Raw genomic sequence first — 22,413 nt, forward strand, 5'->3', positions numbered from 1 at the left:
ACAGAGCCAGCTCCCCAGCCCAAGAAAATAAATTTTACACAGAGTAGGAAAGAGCAATTCATGTGAGCTAAAAGGAGCCAGCATTGTTTTCCAAGGACTAAAATAAAAAAGTCATGGACCCAGAATTTTGTACCTGGTGACATTATCCTGCAGGGATGACAGGAAGATGCAGGAAATCTAAATTTGCCAGAAGGACCTGTCCCAGTAAATTAACAAGGATCTCAAATAGAAGGGAAATGAAATAAAGAAATGTGAAACACCAGGGATCAGCAAACAAGGGAAAAAGCAGTAGCTCAGCCAACTAAAGGGAACAGAGTCACTGGCCTGTGATTATGCTTAATTGTTAAGACTAAACAGCATTATTTTATATGGATCTCAAGCATGTATAGGAAATGTTTAAGAAAACTACACCAGAAGGAGGATAAAGGGACTTAAAAACAACATTAAAAAGTTTTATGATCAATTGGATATCATGTTGACATCTCTTAATGGTGAAATACTTGGAAGTTTTGAACATGGTTTTGATCCTAGGAATTTTTTTCTTCCCCTAAATTTATGATAATTTTTATTTAAATTTGAAACAAGCTTGTTTTACATGTCACCCTCTCATTCTCCCCTGTTCCCACCACCAACCCCCATCCCATCCCCTTTCTGCTCCCTAGGGAGGGTGAGGCTTTCCATGAGGACTCTTCAAAGTCTGTCATATCATTTGGAGCAGGGCCTAGGCCCTCACCCATGTACCTAGGCTGAGGGAGTATCCCTCTATGTGGAATGGGATCCCAAAGTCCATTCCTATACTAGGGATAAATACTGATCCACTACCAGAGGCCCCACAAACTGCCCAGTCCTCCTAACTAACACCCTAGTTCATGGAGTCTGGGTTGGTCCTATGCTGGAGAGCAAGAAAAGAGATACCATAATAGACGTTTAAATGTCCAGAGATATACAAGGATGACCCCAACTAACAATCTAAGCAACAGCGGAGAGGCTACTTAAATGACCTCCCACAATAATGAGATTGATGACTATTTTATATGTCACCCTAGAGCCTTCATCCAGTAGCTGATGGAAGCAGAAGCAGATACCCAGAGCTAAACACTGAGCCGAACTCCTGGAATCCAGTTGCAGAGAGGGAGGAGTGATAAGCAAAGGAGTCAAGACCAGGCTTGAGAAACCCACAGAAACAGCTGACCTGGACAAGGGGAGCTCATGGACTCCAGTCTGACAGCTGGGATTCCAGGAATATTTTTACACAATGATGTATATAAATCCATACGCAAGGATACATTGGCTGAGTTGTAGCATGGCAGAAAACAAGGAACACCTCAAATATCCTAAGCTCTGCACTGCAACTGATGTTATCCCTTCACTAGTGGCTTCCCATTCTTCAGAGGACACTGCTACATGGGGCCAAGATCTCCCCACGATGCCTTCAGTCCCAGGATTTCTGCAGCAACTTAGGCTGCACCTTCACCAGTGGCCCTCTCCTGGCTTCTCTTCAGGGAGACACTTTTCCTGCCACACAGTGCCAAGTCTTAGCTGCTCTCCATGACCTCTTCATGCCTTCAACAACAGTACCAGGTGGGAGACTGTTACATGTTATTTGCCAGGCTCTGCTGGCAGCTTCACATGCAGCCTTGTTACCTCCCAGTGGACCACAGCTCCTGTGTGCTGACCCTGAGGAAATACTTGCCAGAAGACTTCAACCCAGTGGTGCTGGGCTCTTATTAAACACAGCTGATAGTTTAGCCCCACTTGAACAAAGCAAAGGCTTCACTTCAGTGGTTTTGTTCTCTTGTTAATCACAGAAGGTTCTTCCAGTGTAGCTGTTCATAAACCAGACTCTTCATTCAAATATATCACACAAACACCCCTGATAGCATCTTTGAGAGACTCTCACTGCCCTTTGAAACTTCACAAGTCATGCCTCTATTTTCTGCATTTTTTTTTCAATGGATTTAACTTCCAGCCTCCCCCAGAACACCCATTAAGCCCTGAGCACCCAGTGGTTTTTTTCAGCCCAAAGTTCCAAACACTTCCTTAAACCCTCCCTCAAACAACACAGGTTTGTCACAATAATACCTACCCCACCCCCTTGGTACCAATTTCTCTCCTAATTTCTTTCTCTACTTGTATGGGAACCAAAAGCAATCTGGAGAGGAAAGGGTTTATTCTAGCTTACAGGTTGCAGTCCATCACCAAGGGAAGCAGGGCATCGACTTAGAAGCAGGAACTGAAGTGGCAACATTAGAGGGATGCTGGCTTGCTTCTGGGCTTAGATTCACCTACCTATCCTACATCACCCAGGAGCACCTGCCCAGGGATGGTATCACCCACCTGACCTGAGCCCTTCCACATCAACCAGCAATCAAGAAGATGCCCCCACAGACCTACCATTAGGCTAATATGATGAAAGCAATTCCTTAATAGAAGGGATCTTCCCAGCAGTGTGAAATTAATACCTAAGATTAATCATCGCTGTATGTTTGTATGTTTTCACTTTAAATTTTGTGTGAGGGAGGAATATGAATGTAAGTGGGGAAGCCATAGGCATTGGACCACCTGAAGCTAGAGTTACAGGCACTTACTTGTGAGCTGTCCAGTGAGGCTGCTGGGGTTGAATCTTAGTCCTGTGTGAGAACATAATGCACTCTTAACTAGTGAGCCATCTCAATGGTTACAGTTGTTAGTAGTGTGTAAGTGGGGGGGGGAGCTGCAATGTACAAAAGTATGAATGGAGGTCAAAGGATAACTTGTGGAAGTTGGCTCTCCCTTTCTACCATGTGCATGTTGGGGATGGAACTCAGGGCATCAGGCTTGATGCCAAACACTTTACCCACTGAGCCATCTCACTGTCCCAAGTTTTCACTTTGATGGTTTGAAGAATGGGTTGGTAGATGTATGTGATAAATCAAGTACAGGAAAATGTTGATTGTAAAACCTAAGTGATGGGTAATTGGGTATTCACTATGAAATGCAATTTCTCTGTGTTTAGAAATGATCAAATTAAATTACAGGGAGAGAGGATGCTGAAGAAATATGTCACTACAATGCCTCTCCCAGCCCTTCAGTCCCAGCTATCACAGTTAAATACAAGACTACAACAATTAAAATTAAAATTACTCTTTTCTACAGCTAAAAACTTGCCTGACTCCCTGGCTAGCCACCCTACTACTGTCTCATGCCTTTTCCATATGAAAGCCTGTCATTGTCCCAGCCACCACACTGAAGTCTCCATGAGTACTACTGTCAAGGACAGGCAAACTTGAGTTCTCTTGGGCTAGCCTTATGGAAAAGCCACGTTCTGTAATAGCCATTCAAATCACAGAGTACTTATGGCCCCCACTTCAGCACCCTTGGGTAGTAAAAAGAGTGACTCTGGGGAAAACTGACCAAGTTTTAGATGACATATAAAGTGGAATCTTGTCAGGCATTACAGGACCCATTGCATCATTCAAAAGGCAAATGGCATTATACACTAACTTAAGACATCAAAAGTGAGACAATATGTCATGAAAAGGGCATCAGAGTAGGTCTCTTGAAGTGACACAGTGACTTAAAGAAAAAGAAGTGGGCATCAATAAAGGGCAACCAGAAACAAAAAAAGTAGAACTTAAGAGCAAAATATCATCACAATACTTGCCCATGTATTAATTATGCATATGTGTGTGCTGATCAAATGAATCAAAGAAATATACCACATGAAATATGGACTTAATTACAAATGGATTGGAGGGATGACTCAACAGTCAAGAGCACTCAGCTCCTGCAGAGGACCTGGGTTCAGTTCCCAGCATCTGCATGGAAGCTCAACCCCCTGTAACTCTAGTTGCAGGGAATCCAATGGCTTCTTTTGGTCTTCACAGACATCAGTGTGCATGTGGTGTACATACATATGTGCAGGCAAACATTCAAACATAAAGAATTCAAGTAAATAAATATTTAAAATATGTATCTTACACCCTGTCTCCAAAAAAAAAAAAAAAAAAAAAAAAAAAAAAAAAAAGGAAAGAAAAGAAAAGAAAGAAAGAAAGAAAGAAAGAAAGAAAATAAATAGTGGCAAGATCCTTGACCCTCTAAGCAGGGCCTCTGCTAAAGAAAGAGGCCTCAGCTGGAGAGTGCCAGTTTCCAGTGAGATCTGCCTATCATCCAGAAACCTCCCAAGAATCAGCTCAGCCTTTGTCCTCTTCTGCCAGTCATTGGCTAGAGGTGAGTCTGGGCCCAATTGGGGCTGCCTCTCCCCTACAACTTCCCCCTCCTCCTCCCAGAACTCCCTGGGTTGGCCCCTGATCCCACTGCTCCTGTGTCCTGTCCCCATCTAGAGCACCCTTGGAGCTCTGATACACCCCCATCCATCCCCACCACGAGCCTTCCCCCCCCACACACACCCTGTGCCCTACCCTGCCCACTGTCCCACTGCTCTGGTTAAGCACTGGGACAGAGGGTGGAGCCAACAGTCCACCCTACTTCGGGGACTTCTCGGAGCAACTATGAACAAAGGAGACCTGACTATCCACACGGGACCGACCACGTCTAATTTCCACCTGCTTGGTCTCTGACCCCACCTCCAGTCCTCTGCTGGAGTCCCGGCCACTCCCAGAGATCCGCCTTTTCTGCAGGACCACTCTGAGTTTTTGCAGGCATCTTCTACTGGATCCTCATCCCTGACCCCATCCCTGGATCCCTGTCTGCTGAGAGACCTCCTAGAGAGCTTGAACCACCCAGAGCTACAGATATTGAACCTCTGACCCACATAAGCCCACTGGGGAAGTACCATAGAGAGAGGAGGAGACCCCACCAACACCTACCAGAAGAAGCTACAGGAAGACAGCAATACAAGAAAACACCTAACAACAGAAAGACAAGCATGATACCATCAGAATCTAGGGAATCTACACCAACTAGAACGGAACACAACAACAACGCAGAGGAAGCAGAAGGGAACAACTTAAAAATTACCATCATAAAAATGATAGAGGCCCTCAAAGAATATGTGAGAAAATCCCTTAAAGAAATGGAGGAAAAAACAAACAAAAAAGTGGAAGAAATGAACAAATTCCTTAAGGAAAGTACAGAAAGCCAAGAAAAAACAATTAACCAGGTGAAGGAAACAGTTCAAGACTTGAAAACTGAAATTGAGAAAATAAAGGCAACACAAACGGAAGGAAGGCTGGAAATTGAACAGCTGGGCAAAAAATCGGAAACCACGGACACAAGCATAACCAATAGAATTCAAGAGATGGAAGAGAGAATCTCAGGCGCAGAAGATAAACTAGAAGAAATAGATTCATCGACCAAAGAAAATCATAAATCCAACAAATCCTTAACACAAAACATCCAGGAAATGTGGGACACCATGAAAAGGCCAAACCTAAGAATAAAGAATAATAGGCATAGAGGAAGGTTAGAAAGCCCACCTCAAAGGTGCCAAAAACATATTCAACAAAATCATTGAGGAAAACTTTCCAAATCTGAAGAAGGACATGCCTATGAAAGTACAAGAAGCATACCGAACACCAAATAGGCTGGACCAAAGAAAAAAGACCCCTCGACATATAATAATCAAAACACCTAGCATACAGAATAAAGAAAGAATATTAAGAGCAGCGAAGGAAAAAGGACAGGTAACATATAAAGGCAGACCTATCAAAATTACACCTGACTTCTCCATGGAAACCCTCAAGGCCAGAAGGTCCTGCATAGATGTTCTACAAGTATTAAGAGACCACAGATGCCAGCCCAGGCTACTATGCCCAGCAAAACTCTCAATCACTATAGATGGAGAAAACAAGATATTTAACAACAAAGCCTGGTATTGGCACAAAAATAGAAAGGTAGACCAAAGGAATCAAGTTGAAAATCCTGATATTAACCCACACACCTATGAACACCTGATTTTCGACAAAACAGCTAAAATTATACAATGGGGGGGAGGAAAGCATCTTCAACAAATGGTGCTGGCACAATTGGGTGAGGGTGTGTAGAAGACTGCAGATAGACCCATGTCTGTCGCCATGCACAAAACTTAAGTCCAAATGGATCAAAGACCTCAACATCAATCCAGCCACATTGAACCTCTTAGAAGAGAAAGTAGGAGGTACCCTTGAACAAATTGGTATAGGAGACGGCTTCCTGAACTTAACTCCAGAGGCACAGACACTGAGAGCAACAATTAATAAATGGGACCTCTTCAAACTTAGAAGCTTCTGTAAGGCAAAGGACACAGTGGACAAGACCAAACGGCAACCCACAGACTGGAAAAAGATTTTCACCAATCCTATATCCGACAAAGGGCGATCTCCAAAATATACAAAGAACTCAAGAAACTAGTCAACAAAACACCAAATAACCCTATTTAAAAAATGGGGTACAGAACTGAAGAAAGAAATCTCAATAGAGGAAATCAAAAAGGCTGAAAGACACTTAAGAAAGTGCTCAACATCCTTAGCTATCAGGAACTAGGATACAAGGTGTATTCTAAGAGATTCATATAAAGTCCCTCATAGAACCGGGAAGGGACAAGTCCCCCAGAGTACAGGAGAGGGGGGGGCAGCGAATGGAGAGAGAAGTAGGAGAAAAGGAGGGGGAGGAAAGGAAAACACGTGCGACTAGGAAGATTGAGCCCAGTTAGGAATAGAAGAGAGAGAGGGAGGGAGAGAGAGAGAGAGAGAGAACATAAAAGAGGGAGCCAATATTGGTTTGAAGATAAAATTGAACACAAAGAAAGGTCTAGAGAACTACAAGACTGCCGCCAACTAACAATTTGAGCAACCATGGAAAGGCTACCATAAATGCCCTTCCTGGAGAGTGAGATCAACAACTAACTTATCCATGGAGCCCTCATCTAATACCTGTTGGAAATAGGAGAAAACACCCATACATAAACACTGAGTCGAAGTAGAATCCAGATGCAGATGGAGAGGACAAGACCAGGCTGCAGAAACACATAGAGACAGCTTACCTGAACAAGGAGGAGCTAACAGGCCACCAGACTGATAGCTGAGAAGCCAGCATGGGACTGACTCAGGCCCCCTTGAATATGGGTCTCAGCCAGAAGGACTGAGCAGTCTAAGGGACCTCAGACAGTGGAGCCAGGATGTATCCCTGATGCACAAAGGGACCTTGGGAACACATCCCCCATGGAGGGATAACTGCTTTAACCTAGAGACAGGAGAGAAGCCCCAGACCCTACTTCATATGACCTGTCAGATCTACATGACCCCAACTGGATGACATTCCCCTACATATGGAATTGGGGTAGGGGGATGGGAGGGGAGAGTGGTTAGGGTGCATGTGAGAGGGCAGAGAGGTTAAAGGGAGGGAGTTAGGGAGGGAGAGGGAACTGTGATCGACACGTAAAATAATAAATTAAATTTAAAAATGCTTTGACTCCAAAATTTAAGTTCAAGGACAAGTTACTGGGGAAAAGGACTTCTATTTTTATTTCCACAGAAAATGAAAGGCTGTGGATTCCTTCCAGACTATTGTGGTTTGATCAAGCCAGACTGCCTGAAACAGAGTACGAGGTGATCCTACATTCAAAACAGCTGGACAAAGCATCCTGACAGACTACAGCCAGGATTTCTGCATCTTCTTAGAATCCCCCATGACAGTGCCCCTTACCAGCAGGAAGTAGTTTGGAAAGAACGAGGCCCAAATTCCCAAATATTGTCTATAAATGTTTGTTTTTATTTAAATGGACTTGGTTATAAAAAATAAAAAAAGAAAAGAAAAGGAAAGAAAATACAAGTTTTACAAAATAGAGCCTTAGACATATAACCTATGCTAAAAATAAATTCCTGTAAAGATTTAAAAAAAAAAAGAAAGAAAAAGAAATAGTGTATGTGTATGTAATACACAGATTTCTCAAACAGATAATAATAACTCTTATAGTTTCTCCAAACATCTTAGAGTGTCCTTGGTCAAATGTAGCATTGCTAACTGATCTCTGTCTGCAGCAAGGCCATAGACTGTTCTTCATAATCCCGCACTGTATCTCTTGTCTTTTTCTTGGCCTACTGAAGGCCTGCGGGAGTTGGTGTGATCTTTGAGATACTTGTAATCAATTCTGCTTGCACAGAGTCATTTGGCTCTCTACTTAGGTTAACAAGATGAGAATGGACCTCACAAGTAAATTTAATTATTTAAGAATTATATCCTCTGTAAATCCTTTGTCTCTTTAGTCATTTTAGAAGTCTAGCCATCCTTCCCACCCAGGTCTTCATAATTTCTCATCCTATGCCACTATATAAATGCAAGTTCTCAGCCAGGAGTGTCCAAACCTACAGCCTATAGGCCACAAATAGCCTAGGGTATCTATGAACATATAAATCCTAAGTGTGTATTAATACATATTCATATATATGCATGGTTCTAGAGTATAAATTTTGTAGATGATAATGCCCTGTCATGGTGTAAAGAAAAATAAACACGTATGTTTACACAACACATGAATGTGGATTGGAAACCCCTACAATGTGTAGTCCATGACAATTCTTCATCCAATGTGACCTAGTAAAGCCAAAAGGTTAGCCATCCCTCCTCTCAATGGTAGCAACTCCTACAAATGGCAGAAAGCAATATATCTGTATCATTATCATGAATAAAATTTAACTCAGTCTCTAGGTCATAGAACAGTTCAATTAAGTGAAACATTTAAAAATTACTTAAAATTAATTGTATTTTATTATTCCCATACAACTGAACTGCTGAGAGTAAGTTCAGTATTTGAAAAAGAAAAACACAAACCCTTCAACTGTTCTATCCTTGCCACTGTTCTGGGTCCATCCTGTATTCTCATCTCTGGGACTGGAATTAACACTGGCTAGGAACCTTGTCCTAGAATGACAGCTGACAGCTAATAGCTAGGACTAGGGTTATGGTGAATGAGTGAAGACATATGCTGGTGTAACCATGCTATGGCTAGAGCATCCTGTGAACTCCCTTTTCTCAGTAACTAGCCTGGTCCAGCAGAAATAGCAAGCTTCAAGTTCAAGTGAGAGACCCTGTCTCAAAAACTAAGGAGTGTGTTAAAGAAAAACAGCCAATATCTTCCTCTCATCTCCCAATGTGGTGCATGCACGCACGCGCGCGCGCGCGCGCGCGCACGCACACACACACACACACACACACACACACACACACACACAGAGAGAGAGAGAGAGAGAGAGAGAGAGAGAGAGAGAGAGGTGCTCATGTGCACACACAAAGGCCATCGATCCAACCTCTCTTCTCTCATCTCAGACATGATTTTGGAACTTCCTCCAAAAAGTGAAAATGGGGTCGACTCCCCTAGGAATAAGGAAGTTTAAATGGCAGGCAACTGCAGGGAACTGACGACTGGCTACATCTGCATGGTTCATAAATGTTAGAGTTGGTCTGAATCGTATTAGGGCACAATTATTGGTTAAAACAATAAATATGTTATTAGATATGTAGGACTTTTCTCAACTCAATGAGGCAATGGGAGAGCACTATCTCCCCCGCCCCGCCCCCCCTTGCTGGAGAAAAACTGAGGCTCAAAAATATAGGAACCTGCCCTAAGCTTGTGTATTTTTAGAATAGAAAGTCTCCTGGCCCAGAGCCTCAAAGAAAACAGAGCTTCTAATTCTTCCTTTGCCACTGACATGAGGTTTGACCCCAACTAATACTTCATATCCCTGGTGAATTTTTCCATGTGAAACGTGAAAACTGGGTCTGTTTGGCTGTAAAGAAAGCCTGGTTGCATGGGTAGGTAAGAGACCCAGGCAGGCCTTGCCTTGCTTCCCAGAGTCCCCGGGGGGGGGGGGGGCTCCAGGGGAGACCTTCGCTTTAAACACCCTATCCAGAAGGGCACTTTCTGGTGCTCCACAGCTCCCACCTCACTCTTGCTGAGGCTTGAATTTTCAGCACTTCTGTGGGCGAGGAATTGGACTAAAGACTGTCCAGGGTTTTGAGAATGCATTCACGACGAACTAAATATGCACCTCTAACGCGTAGGATTGTGGCGGGATACCGATGCAGGGTCTTGCCCAATCCCTGAAGGAGAAACACCGAATGCAGCAGCAACTAGCAGCAACTACCCTAATCTCCCTAGGCTGAGCTCACCATCCCTTCCGTCTTCCCAGGAGCTGGCGAGTTTCTCTTGCGCTGGGGCTAGCGCGTAGCTTGCGCAGTGGGAGGGGAAAGCAGCCAAAGTAGGCGTGGCCTGCGTGGACTGGGAGGGTGCACAGCGGTAGTTGGCTCTGGAACCGGTGTGGTCTGGGGAGTGCTAAAACCACTACCACCACGGAACCCCGAGAAGGCAATTGCTGCTGCTCCTCACACAAGGCACCTGCCAGTATTCGGGTCTGCGGATCACGTTGGTGGGAACCAAACCATTCGTGGTGCCTCCGAGGGCACTATTTTCGGGGCGTGGTTGGGATAAGTGAACATCACTGCTCCAGGCAGAACGAGCCTGGTCTGTGATTTCATAAAGCTATGTTAATGCTTTGCAGCCATAGATGTTATGGTGCCTTTGGGCTCTGGCCAGGGGCCGGTGTAATGCCACTGTGTCTAAAACAGGAGACCGTGACGTCACAACGCCCTAATGCCTTGGAAAGTGGGACCAGCCTGTGTTTGAGACAGACTGACTCTAGAGGATTTTTAACACCACGGGTCTAGCATTCTTGAAACTAAGGTGACTCCAAGAATTCCCATGCTTTCTGGTTAGTTCCTTCCTCTCCCCTGTGAACAGTGAACCCAGTGGCTAGGAAAAGGGTTTCTATAGTGCTGGAAACTCCAGGGACCTGAACTTCTTCCTCTTGAGGAACCCTTGAAAGCTGTTCTACCTCCCAGGATGCTTCTGTTTTCTTCATATTAGGAACTCTAAGCTGTACCAAGGGTCCCCCAAGGTTTCTACCCTCCAAACTGGTTACCCATGGCCTGCAACTTTCCATACAACACCTCCAAGTCGACCAGGTCTCCAAAGGCCATGTTAGGCACCCAGGTCAGGAGACAGGGGCTTGAAGAGCTTACTTTGGTGGGGAGTGGAGCCAAGAGAAGAGAGAAAATTTTCTAGGAGTGTAGGGGAAGAGTTAAAGCAGGCAAGAAAAATCTACCCACTGTCTGTCTCTCCCTCATCCCCCCTCCATGTGTGTGTTTCTCTCTCTCTCTCTCTCTCTCTCTCTCTCTCTCTCTCTCTCTCTCTCTCTCTCTGTGTGTGTGTGTGTGTGTGTGTGTGTTTGTGTTTACATAGTGCAAGCTATAGAAAAGGTGCACTGGGTACCAGAGGAGAAAGTGTCCCAGTCACATGGCCCCAGAAATTGTGGCTTGTTGAGTGATCACCTGCAATCGCAGGTTGCTTAGTTTTGCTATTCCTTGGAGCAAATGCTCCTAAAAACTAGGCTCTGCTTTCACACCATGAGAGCAACATGTGGTATCCTCAGTAGTTGGGTATTTTTGTCTAGACTGGTGCCCCATTCCTTTGCATCATGCTAACACTTCTGCCCCAGGGAGTTCATTCTTCTGAGGATGCATGTTTGATATTGAAAGCCTCTCAGCCTCTGGACCCAGGGTGGGGCTTGGGATTCACCATGCCAGAAGTGGAATGCGCCAAAAAAGAAAACATCCCAAGCAAACCTTCTGGAACATTCCACAGCATTAATGATGTCCCGGGGGCCTGGCTAACTGCAGAGGTTCTGAGTGTCCTGAAAGGAAAGGAGTAAGGGGACAGCTGTGGTAGGGATGGAGGAACAGAATTCCAGAAAGAATAAAAGATGGCTTTCTTACAGTTTCAGAAAATGCTCAAAGAGCTCTCTCTCTCTCTCTCTCTCTCTCTCTCTCTCTCTCTCTCTCTCTGTGTGTGTGTGTGTGTGTGTGTGTGTGTGTGTGTGTGTGTGTGTACGCACACACGCACGGACATGCCCATCAATACCACCCTCCTCACTGGGCCTATATAAAAGAACCCACTGCCACTACAACTTGTCTTACCATAAACTGTGAGGTAAACCACCTCGTGTTCTGACCTGGTTGACCCTGGGTTCCAATATGTCAAATCAACAGACCTCCCGGGATACCAGAGGCCCCAAGACTCTTAGAGAAAGGCTTCGTTCTCTTTGGGGCTTTGCTCTTGTACACTCTGGTGGAAGACATTGGGCACCTGCCAGTCAAGGGGAAATCCCACAGACCAGTACCCTTGAACTGGCACACTGCTCACTGGTAAGTGGGTCCTGAACCCGTCCGAGAAGTCTTTGGTGGAGACACCTTATATGTGCTGTGGCAACTTTCCTTATGGTTGTGGAAACACAACCCCAATCTTTCATGGTCCACCCAGGTCTATCCAGCAGGGGGCAGCACGGCCTCCAGATCCGTAGATGGTACTCAGGCAGACCAGGCAGAGGCCCTAACTCTAAACTGAATTCCTGGGACACAATGGTCTAGCCTCCACAGAGCTTGGTAGATTTCTCAGAAGAGAGTAGGGCAACACTAGCCATGAAAGGGAAGAGCGTTTTTTTTTTTTTTTTTAACTACTGCAATCTGAACTAGCTTTCTCGGTCTGCAGGACCCTGCTTGAGGCTAGGGTTTGTGTCATTGATGCAGGGAAGCACAACCCAAAGGTCCGCACTCCTACATAGTGCCAGGAGTAGAAGCAGAGAAAGCTAAACTTGGTTTGGGAAAGGCCAAGGGCGCCACCGTCTGCGCGGTCCTGCGGTCTGGGTACTGGTGCTGGGGGAGCCTGGCCCCGCCCCCAAGCCGGAGAGCCCTGGTGGCCAGATTTCTAACAGTGAAAAAACTAAACGCCCAAGGGTAGGCTCAGTTTGCCCGAGGGCCGGGGGAGGGAACTCGCACTTCTCTTCCTAAGCAGGGAGGGGGAGGTGGGGACTCCAGGGCTTCCGCCCCTTCCATCCCTCACAAGGTTTCCAAATTGCTAGGGATCAAGAATTATCCGAAGGTTTGGAGCTGTGATTCGGGTTGGGGACAAGCTCTAAAGAGGAGAATTGGGAGTTAGGGGTTCCCAAAGGAAACAGACAAGGATGTCCAGAAGAAGACTGATAATTGCCTATTGCAGATCCATGCTGAAGGACAGGGACAGAGGACAGCATGAATGGTTTTGAGGCCCCGTGAAGGAAGATCTCACCACAAGGCAAAAGCCACAGGCTGATAGGAAAGATTGGGGGGCAGTCTGGGTGGGGAGGGGTTATTCTGTTCCCTCGTGGGATCCACATGACCCCTGCACTCAGAGAGGATTTTTCAGGGCTTAATTGGAGGGCGGGGGAGGAGGCACAGCAGACTCTGTCCTCTGCAACTACAGCTTTTCGGATTTGGGGAGTCAGGAGATCAGAGCCCTGACATTGAAAAGTAAGGAAATAAGTACAAAGGTCGACCAACACCCCAGAAGTAGGGCTTCGTCCGCCCGTCCGCCATGTCACCATAAAAGGACGAGGAGAAAAAACTTGACAGGTGGAAAATGAACAGAGAAGAGAAATCTGTTCCTCTCTAAATAAAATAAAATAAAAAAAGCTTTTCCCCTCGCGGCCCGAGAGGAAGCATCCATTCTGTCATGCCTGTAAAATAACCGTTTATTTAATAGTTTAAAAAAAAACTCCAGTGATAAATGTCCGTTACCGATGGTCAGCATAAAGTGCCAGTCACAATACAACGCCCGGCTCCTGGCCGGCGGCTCGCTCGCGCGCAGCTATGAAGCAGGGGAGCCGAGGTCGGCCTGGCCAACCCTGGGCTCCTGGTCCTCAGCCGCGTTTCCGCGCCCGGAGCTGGAGGTCAGCGGCGCAGCCTGAGCGCCAGGGAGTCGCGCAGAGCCAGCGGCCCCTGGGACCCGATGGCAGAAGCAGATACAAGGATTACACTTTCGCAGGCTTCTCAATGTTAGGGATGGGGAAGAGGGAGGTACTGGAAATTGCCAGGGCACACACATCTTTTCTTTCCCCTCTCCGCAGTCAAGACTTTACAAGCTTATATGGTCAAAGGGAGGAAAAAAATAAGGTAAACGTATAAAATAACAATAGAAAAAGTAATACTTCTGGGAGAGGCGCCACTGCGGCTCCGCGGAGTTTTCGCCGCCCCCCTTCTTTCTTTCTTTCTTTCTTTCTTTCTTTCTTCCTTCCTTCCTTCCTTCCTTCCTTCCTTTTTTTATTTATTTTTTTATTTTATTTTTTCTTTTCTTCTTTTTTTCCTTTTTTTTTTTTTTTCTTTTAATGCAGTTTCCCTTCCGCCACGTGAGTTGAGTACCGCCTTTTGGCCAAGAGTTTAGCCGCGTCCTGGGGGAGCCGCCCAGGCTGTAGGAGTCGTGGCCCGGGCAAAGCTCTGGAGCGCCACGAGCGCTAGGGACCCAGGGGACTGTGTTGGTGTGGAAGAAAGATCCCGAAAGCCCCTCCCGCTGCCTGCAGAGTCGCCTTTAGCTTGGGTCCCTCTGGAAAAAGAGGCAGCAGCACGGCCCAGGGTCCTGGTGCCCCGCAGGTTCTGTTTATTTAGCATTTGATCTTGGAGGTTTTGAGCTCCTTCACTTGTGAGTGTAGCGTCTTGTGGACAGCGAGAGTCCGGGACTGGCAGAATCCTTTCCCACACTCTTGACACTTGAAAGGCTTCTCTTTGGAGTGAATATATCTGGAGTAGAGACAGACAGACAACGTAATGCAATGTTGTTTATGTTTGGCTGTCCCCTCCCACTGCTGTTAAGGTGTTTGTGGCTACAAACCAGAAAGAGGCAGAGATCGGGCCAGGCAGAGACTGTAGGTTTAAGAGTAAGACGATAGATGGGAGCTTTGATTCCATAAACAGATTAGACATACAGACCACCTGCCTTCCTGAAGGTGATGAGTAGGCACCTCCTCCTAAAGGCTCAGTCAATATAGGAGGTCAGTCAACAGACCTGGGGTCAGGCAGTTTCTAGATCTGCACTGCCCAAGAAGTAGACATGGCCAAGAGATTCTTGAAAACTAGAAATTCATAAAACTAAAACGTCCTGACTTCCTATTTCAAGTGCTCCTTACCAAATCTCTCCACCCTTGCAGGAACTCCTATTAGATGAACACTTTCCTGGTACTGAGAAAGAAGGCAAGAAGTTCTGATCTTAGATCCTAGTCATTACCGTATTTCTTTCACCCACGTTCTAAAACCTATCCTATAGCAGGGACAGGAGGAGGCGGGGTAGGTGTGGGGGGAGGCTCACTCATGGTTTTAGAGAATTCCCAGAAGTATGGGAATGCTTACAGCCACCAGGAACTCTTAGGAACCTTAAGTGGGAAGAGCACAAGGCCAGAGCAGCCAAAACAGATCCCTCTGGGGCCACCCGCGATGCTATAGTGCCTCACCTGTGATCCCGTAGGTGGTCTTGCCTCCGGAAGGCTTTGTGGCAGATGTCACAGGTGTAAGGCCGCTCATCGGTGTGTGTCCGCTCGTGGATGAGTAGGTTATAAGACTTAGTGAAGTGACGGCCACAGAACTTGCAGACAAATTCTTTCTTAGTCTTGGAAGGCAGGCGTCCCCTTGTGGGCTTCTTTTCTGGGGATAGCTTGGTCACATCCAGGAGGGCACCCAGCCCACCAGCTGGGGAGCCAGGACCCTCCCCTCGACCGAGCTTGGAGGGATCTTCTTGTGTGGCAGCCAAGGCCAGGTTAGCGAAATCAAAGCGCGGCTTGGATTTAAGCGCTGCACCGCTGCTTCCCGCGGTGATCTCTGGCTTAGGGTGAATGACGTGAGGAAACCAGGGAAAGGCGGGCAACTGGAAGCGAGCGTCCATCAGGCTGGACACCGCACCTGGCACTTTAGAAAAAGAGGAACGTGGCAAGTGCATGGCTGGGTAGCCCAGCGTCCATTGGTGCAGATGCACAGCATGCAGAGCACTGAAACCATACAGGTTGGGCAGGTGGTCCGAAGGGACAGCAGGCAGGCCATTCACCGCCTGAAGGAATGAGTAATTGGTGAGCTGCAGGGATGGGTGGATGGGCACCGGTGCTGGCAAGGTTTTGCTGCCCATTTCTGTAGTTGATAGCTGCAACGGTTTCAGTTACTGATCTGCAAAGACAGGAAGAAGGGTAGGGAGAGAGCCAAAGAGATGTTCAGAGTGGTCAGCTTCCTTCCTAATTCCAGTCCAATTATACCCTCTCCTTCCCTTAGGGCAGATAGGAGGTGGGAATCAAAGACCCCACCCATGAACCCCAAGGCCTTCTCAAAAAATAACATAAGTTACAGGAGGGCTGTCTGGCCAGAATCCTATATGATGGTCAAACAACCTCCAACACATATTGTACACAAAGCCATCAATGGGAAACTAAGTCCTTAAGCACAGACACAACCAACTTAAATGCCCGTTGTCAACTGTGAAGGATGCAAACAGGAACACAGGCATAGTATTCAGATAAGACATCCACGTTCAGGCAAACCTGGGGACCACACAGAATTATATAGCCCTACAATGACAGAATCTCTTCCGGAAGCATGCTTACATACTTAGATTCACACATGTTCTGAAGCAAAATCAACAAGAAGGTCCAGAGACAAAGTGGAACAGCCAGTATTTTATGGGACAACCCTGTACAAAATGTAGGAGCCTTCAAATATGCCTACCATCCAGTTCCTACATGTTAAGGAGTAACTACTGGTTTGGTTTCTCAAAGTCCAAAGAATCAAGTCATCATCTTTAAAACTCTCACTGGAAGCTAAATTTGTTGTGTACCTTAAAGCTGGTGAATCCTGTGTACTCTGTCCTCTTGGTAGCTGATTGATTCCCCAACCTTTGGTGGTGACCTCCACTTCATGAAATGTAATGACATCCATGTTCAGTTCATTTGATCTGACAAACCATTGCAATTCCGTATGAGGGAGCTCATGTGCCCTCCCCCAGGGGAGCTGGTTTTCTCTGGGCGTTCAGGCTTCCCATGTATTAATGAGAACAGTGAGCAAGGTCAGTGCAGGGGAGGGGGTAGGAGCACTAATGCCAGCCCTAAACTGCTGTGCTCTGTTTACTCTCCCAATGCAAACGCAAGATCAGGGTTTCTTGGATAAGGTTGGTGCCCTATGGAAGTGACCAAGGGCTCCAGGGCTGTCATCTTCTGGCTATATTGGTGGAGTTCCTCAGTATGCATGGGAAAGGGGGGGTCTTTCATATCTTGCCCCTCCAGATATTTCTAATTTGGGTCTATATAGTGAACAAGTGGGTAGGAAAGCCAAAATTACTAGGAAACTTTGGGAAGTCTCTGAGCTTGGGGTTCAATGGCATTATCCAAGTGATTGTCAGAGTAGGGTGTCAGTAAAGTCCTTCCCCTTCCATAGTGTCAGTCTCTGGCTATGGATTTCTTCCTTGTCACCGTGCCTCTCTTTCTCTTTCTCCCATCTCTCCTCTATCTCTGGGGTGTATCAGCTACACTACATTTTGGCCTCTGTCTTCACAGCTCAGACTCACCCCTGCAAGTCTAAACATCTACAACCCTAAAAGCAAGGCAGAGAGATTTGAGTTGAGTTTCTTCCTCCATCTGGGACTCTAAAAATGCCTAGCTGGTCCAGAGATGCTCAGAATATTTTCATTGGGGGGCAAGGGGGGAACAAGAGGACACTTTACCCAGGACACTTTACCCAGCAGTTAACAGAAAAGTGACTGTTGGTACAGCTAAATCCAAAGAAAAGTGTATTGCTGGGGGTGATGTGTGCCCCAAACAAGAGAGCAGGCTAGCTGAAATTTGTCTGCAATTAATTTGCCCTCCCAGATAAGGAAACCACACATCTGCTATCATCCAACCTGGTTAGCTAGCAGCAGGATAGCTTGTACCAGCCTTGTCTACTACCCAACACACAAAACCTGTGCCAGACAAAACTTAAAATTAAAACAAAACAAAACAATAACAACAAAAAGCCTTCTGGGAGTTCTGGGACAAGGAGAAAACCAAGTACCTTTCCACTGAAGAGGAAGCCACAGAGCCCTTTAGATAGGGGGCACCCACCAACTTCAAAGGTCTACAGGACTTCAGGACTTCGGCTAGTTGAATGCCCTTTGATTTGAGACGGCTTCCAGGGACTGGAAATTAGATCCCTGTATTAGGCTCTCTTGGAGCCAGCCTGGGCAAAGGGGGAGCCACCGTGGCTTCTCTCTGCTAGGCATATGGGAAGTCAAGGAGAGATGGAATCAGAGCCACTCTGACTTGAAAGGCTAGGGTTGGTAGAACCCACAAACTTTCATCTGACTTTTCCTTACTTCAACTGAGAAGTCAAAAAAGACTGGAGGGGCCTTGGGATCCTGGAGGGGTGGTACTTGCAGCCTATCTGCCTAATCTTATTTCCTCCAACATGCCATTTATTTTTCTCAACGGACCAAGCAGTTTACTTTCTGTAGCTTTCTGAGGCTTGGGATTCCAGGGGTCATTGCCACGGATTTTTTCCCTGAGGACGAATTTCGTTCAAAACGTGGCTCTTTACATCAGTACTACAAATGAACCAAATACAAGATCTGGTTTCAAGCGCTCAGTTAAGAGGGAAACACAGGCAGATATGCCTGGGCGACCTGAAAAGATGAGCAAAAAAAGATGAACCCGGTCCTCTCCAGCTCCAGGGCTCCCTACCCTCAGCCCCTCCGGACCCTGACTGCACTCTACGTGGAGCACAGAGCTCAGGCCTGGAGACGTGGGAAGCACTAGTAAGTGTCCTGACTCGCTCGCTGCAGTGAACTCAATTCGAGCCTCAGAGCAGGGGTCCTAGCACAGCACAGTCATTCAAGTCCCTCTTGCAGTGGAACGCCAATCCCGCGTCTGCCGCCAGCCCTGTTCAGGGCATTAATGAAGTGTGCAGCCTATTAAAGTGGTTTATTCGGGGCTAATTGAGCGTGAGCGAGTTAACTGCTTGCATTAATGAGGACAGAAAGAACCCCATGAGCTTGTACCTTAAGAAGCCCAGCAGCAAACCCCCCTCCCCAATCATCCTTGACATCGAATCCCCAGTTGAATGGTGACAGGCTTTGGGATCCAGGTCCAGAGGACTGACCAACACTGGATACTTTGACTGCATTTTTCCAACAAACGAAATCGAATGAGCCCACTTTCCTTCGCCATTCTGCGACACTGGGATGCCTGCTGTGTTCCCAGGAGCTGGCTTCCCAATCTTAATGAAATCACAATTACTTTCCAGAGAGCTTGGGATAGACCATCTACCCACCAGTTGTCAGTCCTCGGTTGGTTCCCCCATCCCTGTCAGTCAGCCCACTTTTTCCCTGGAGGCTGTGAAACTAGAATAGATTTGCACGTGGTTCTCTTCAAAGAGCCAACTTGCAGGTCCCATCCTGGATGAAATTCATCGAATTACTGCCTAAAAGAAACCCTTGCCTTCAAACTCTGTTCCAGAGCCCACCCGGCTTGCGCCCAGGCTTCTGAGAAAAGGCTGCGCAGGACAATTTTTATTCTTATCAGGGCTGCTGAAGAAGGTAGGATTTGTTCAGCAAACAGCCGCCCTCACTTTCTCTCTCTTTTCGGGTTCCTATCTTTCCCACTTATGCCTGGGTTAGGCAACTACCAAAAGAGCAGAAGAATCTCCACCCTTGAGACATGTGCATCTCCAGCATGGTTCTGCTTCTCGGGTGTTCGGGTCTCCAGTTAGAAGACAACGTTCGTTTGTGCCCGCAGGATGCTTCCCTACACCAGAGCGGCAGGCCCGAGGACACACAGAAACCCTGCAATAGAGATCATCCCAACCACAGAGTGGGAGGCAGGCTTCAGACCGGGAGCAGCCTTGTAGTCCTGGGTGTTGAGGGCTTACTGTGTGAAGACCAACTCCGCAAAAAGACGAAAAGCGCAACAGGGTAGGGGTAATGCACCTGTCCTGGGTTATGACTATCCTCTTCCTCAGCTAAGGAACACCAGTCTGAATTAAACATGCACACTGCAAAAGTTTGTGCTCTCTGAAGTTGTTCTGGGGGTTTCTAAAGGGATCCTGCAGACGGTCTTACAAAATCTGTGGACACCTTACCAGAATCCTGCCTACCCACGGATGGCTCGTTTCAATGGTCCAGACCCCTCGGTCCCCACCTTTCTACCCCGGTCAGAGGCCAACAAGAACACAGAGTCAGCAGTCCCTGAAGGAGCATCCCCATCAACTCTATGCTGCAACTGGTCTCACTTTCACAAAGATCCTGCAGCCTTCCTTTGGCAAGAAGGACTTCCTTTGGGGACCCTGAAAACTGGAGGCACCAGCTACGACGTGGTACCAGCAGTCTAGCCCGCATTCGCCTCTCTGAGCCCAGTCGCCCTGGGGCTGCAGTTACCTTGTTCCAGCGCGATCCCTCTGGCAGAGCGCGTCTCTGAAGCTCGCTGCGCTCGACCCAGGCAAGCTGGAGTCCTGAGGCGCCTGTAGCCGCGGGGACTCCAAGTGCCGGACAGGCGGGAGCGCTCCGCAGCCTCGGAGTACTGCCCGCCAGGGTCTGGTGAGCTCCGCTCCTGGCTCCCTTTCTGGGTCTGAACCCGAGCCGGTGAGAACTTGCTGGGGAGAGGCCGAGCTACGTCTCACTCATCCCTTAGCACCGAGCCGCCTACTTATTTTAATCCACCACCCCCTACCCCCCCCCGCCCCTTGCCTCGCGATTCCTCCCCTCCCTCCCCTGCCCCCCAACTCTGCCTGCGCCTGCGCACTGAGAAACAAAGTTCTGCTGACCCGGGCAGCCGACTTTGGCAGCTGTGCTAGCTTGGCCTCTGCTTCTCCTCACCGGTGCCCACTCCCCGACAGTCCCACTCACTCGATCCGTTTTGTATTTTGTTTTCAAGACACCCAAAGGCAGGCAGTAAAGAAAACAGCTCCTACCGGACAAGAGAGGGCTAGAACCGAGCATTTCAGAATTCTGCTGCGTTGCTTTGGGATTCAGTTGTGCCTATAAAAGCCAGGAGGAGCCCGGTGTGTCCCGGCACCAGCATCTTAGGCATGCAGGCAGTTTGTAGCTTGGCGAAGTCGCTGCTCTTCTGAGATATTCCTCCCAGAGGCGATGGACCCCTGGCGTGGAGCAGAGCTCTGACACCAAATAGTGCTTGGGACCTGGGCGGTGACTCTGGCAGAGCTAGCTAGTTCCTGGTGCGGAAGGGCAGAGATTACTGACTGCAGTGAGCCATAACATCCGAGTGCCTATGGCTGACCACAGATCCTGGGGTGTGGAGTTCCGCAGAAAGAGCCGTGGCAGAGCTTATAGGGAGGAGTGGAGCTAGTTCCCCGGAACTCAGAACTCAGATTCCACGCTGAAGCTCCAGTCACAAACTGGTCCTAGGGTGGGTGGGAGGGAGTCTGGAGAGCAGTGGAGGCACTGGGACCTCTAGGACTGGACAGTTGGTTTGGATTGAATGTGTAGAGGGAGTCATCCGTGCTCAGGCCTAGAGCAACTACATCCTCGCTGATTGTGCCTTATGTAACTTCCAGTACCCTCTTTACTATTGATCCCTAGGACTGACCTACCGCTGACCCCAGCGAGCCCCCACCCCTCCTGCTACCTTCTGGAATTCCTGACCTGCCTTGTTTGGGGGAAACCACCTAAGGATTTCTGACTCGACTTCCTGACTTTGCCCCCAGAGTGTCTCTCTCTCTCTCTCTCTCTCTCTCTCTCTCTCTCTCTCTCTCTCTCTCTCTCTCTCTCTCTTCCCTGGGGACCAGATGCCTCTTCAACACATTGATATAGTCTTTCTAGAAGAGTGTCCCACTCTCCAGTTTTAGCATGCAAAGCTGATCTGTGAGATTTTCTTGAGTTAGCAGTCCTCAGAGAGGATGACCCACACCTTTCCCCCATCCCTATCTAATCCCCCTTCCGTAATAGAAACTGACTTGGTGTTTGCAAGCCTTTATAAGAGAACCTGCCTGGCAGTCTCTGGCTAATTTTGGCTAGAGAAAGGCAGAAAAACTGAGGTTGGGCTATACTTTTCACTCAAGAGCTTCACCCAGAGCATCCCATTATTGGTGTCCTAGTAAGAGACCCACATCCTGTGCCTATGCACCCAGAAGCTTAACCACTATGAATACTGACAGTCTTGACCACAGTGTTGCCTCTTGAGCAGGGGGGAGTTGAGATCAGAGATCACTCCCCTCTCAGAGCTGGGAACAAAATAGAAACAAAATCCAGTCAGGCATTCCCTTCCATGGCTTCACAAACTTCCTACCACTTTGACTTAAGAAGTTTTTGGGTGCCTATCTCAGGCAATGCTTGGAGAATTTCCATACTAAAGGTAAAAGTTTCCCAAATTAACAACTGGTATACATTTAAGAAGAGCAATTCAAGGTCACAACTAAAAACCCTCCTGGGGTGTGTGCATCCCATCTCCAGCTGTGGACTCCTCACAAGTCTTTCTTATTGACATTCTTGGGGGGGGGGGACTCTTGGTCAAGGCGCCTTAGGAATTCCAGAGACCTCCAGATAGTAAGATCCCTAAAGAGCTCTGCCACCTCCTGCACTGTGTGTGTGTGGGGGGGGGAGGGGGATGGGGTGGG

The 22,413-nt window shown here is 47.5% G+C and overlaps 1 protein-coding gene across 1 annotated transcript; it reads right to left on the reverse strand.

The window, feature by feature from the left end:
- Positions 1-14,273: 14,273 nt before the first annotated feature.
- On the reverse strand, positions 14,274-20,988 carry Osr1 (odd-skipped related transcription factor 1). Its single transcript, XM_051181662.1, has 3 exons — positions 20,752-20,988; positions 15,288-15,990; positions 14,274-14,580 (listed from the first exon to the last, which is right to left on the reverse strand). The coding sequence occupies exons 2-3, from the start codon at positions 15,950-15,952 to the stop codon at positions 14,445-14,447; spliced, it is 801 nt and encodes a 266-aa protein (XP_051037619.1). The 5' UTR covers positions 15,953-15,990; positions 20,752-20,988; the 3' UTR covers positions 14,274-14,444.
- Between the last annotated feature and the right edge of the window lie 1,425 nt (positions 20,989-22,413).

This window comes from Phodopus roborovskii, unplaced genomic scaffold, assembly GCF_943737965.1.
Source record: "Phodopus roborovskii unplaced genomic scaffold, PHOROB, whole genome shotgun sequence".
Lineage (NCBI taxonomy): Eukaryota > Metazoa > Chordata > Mammalia > Rodentia > Cricetidae > Phodopus > Phodopus roborovskii.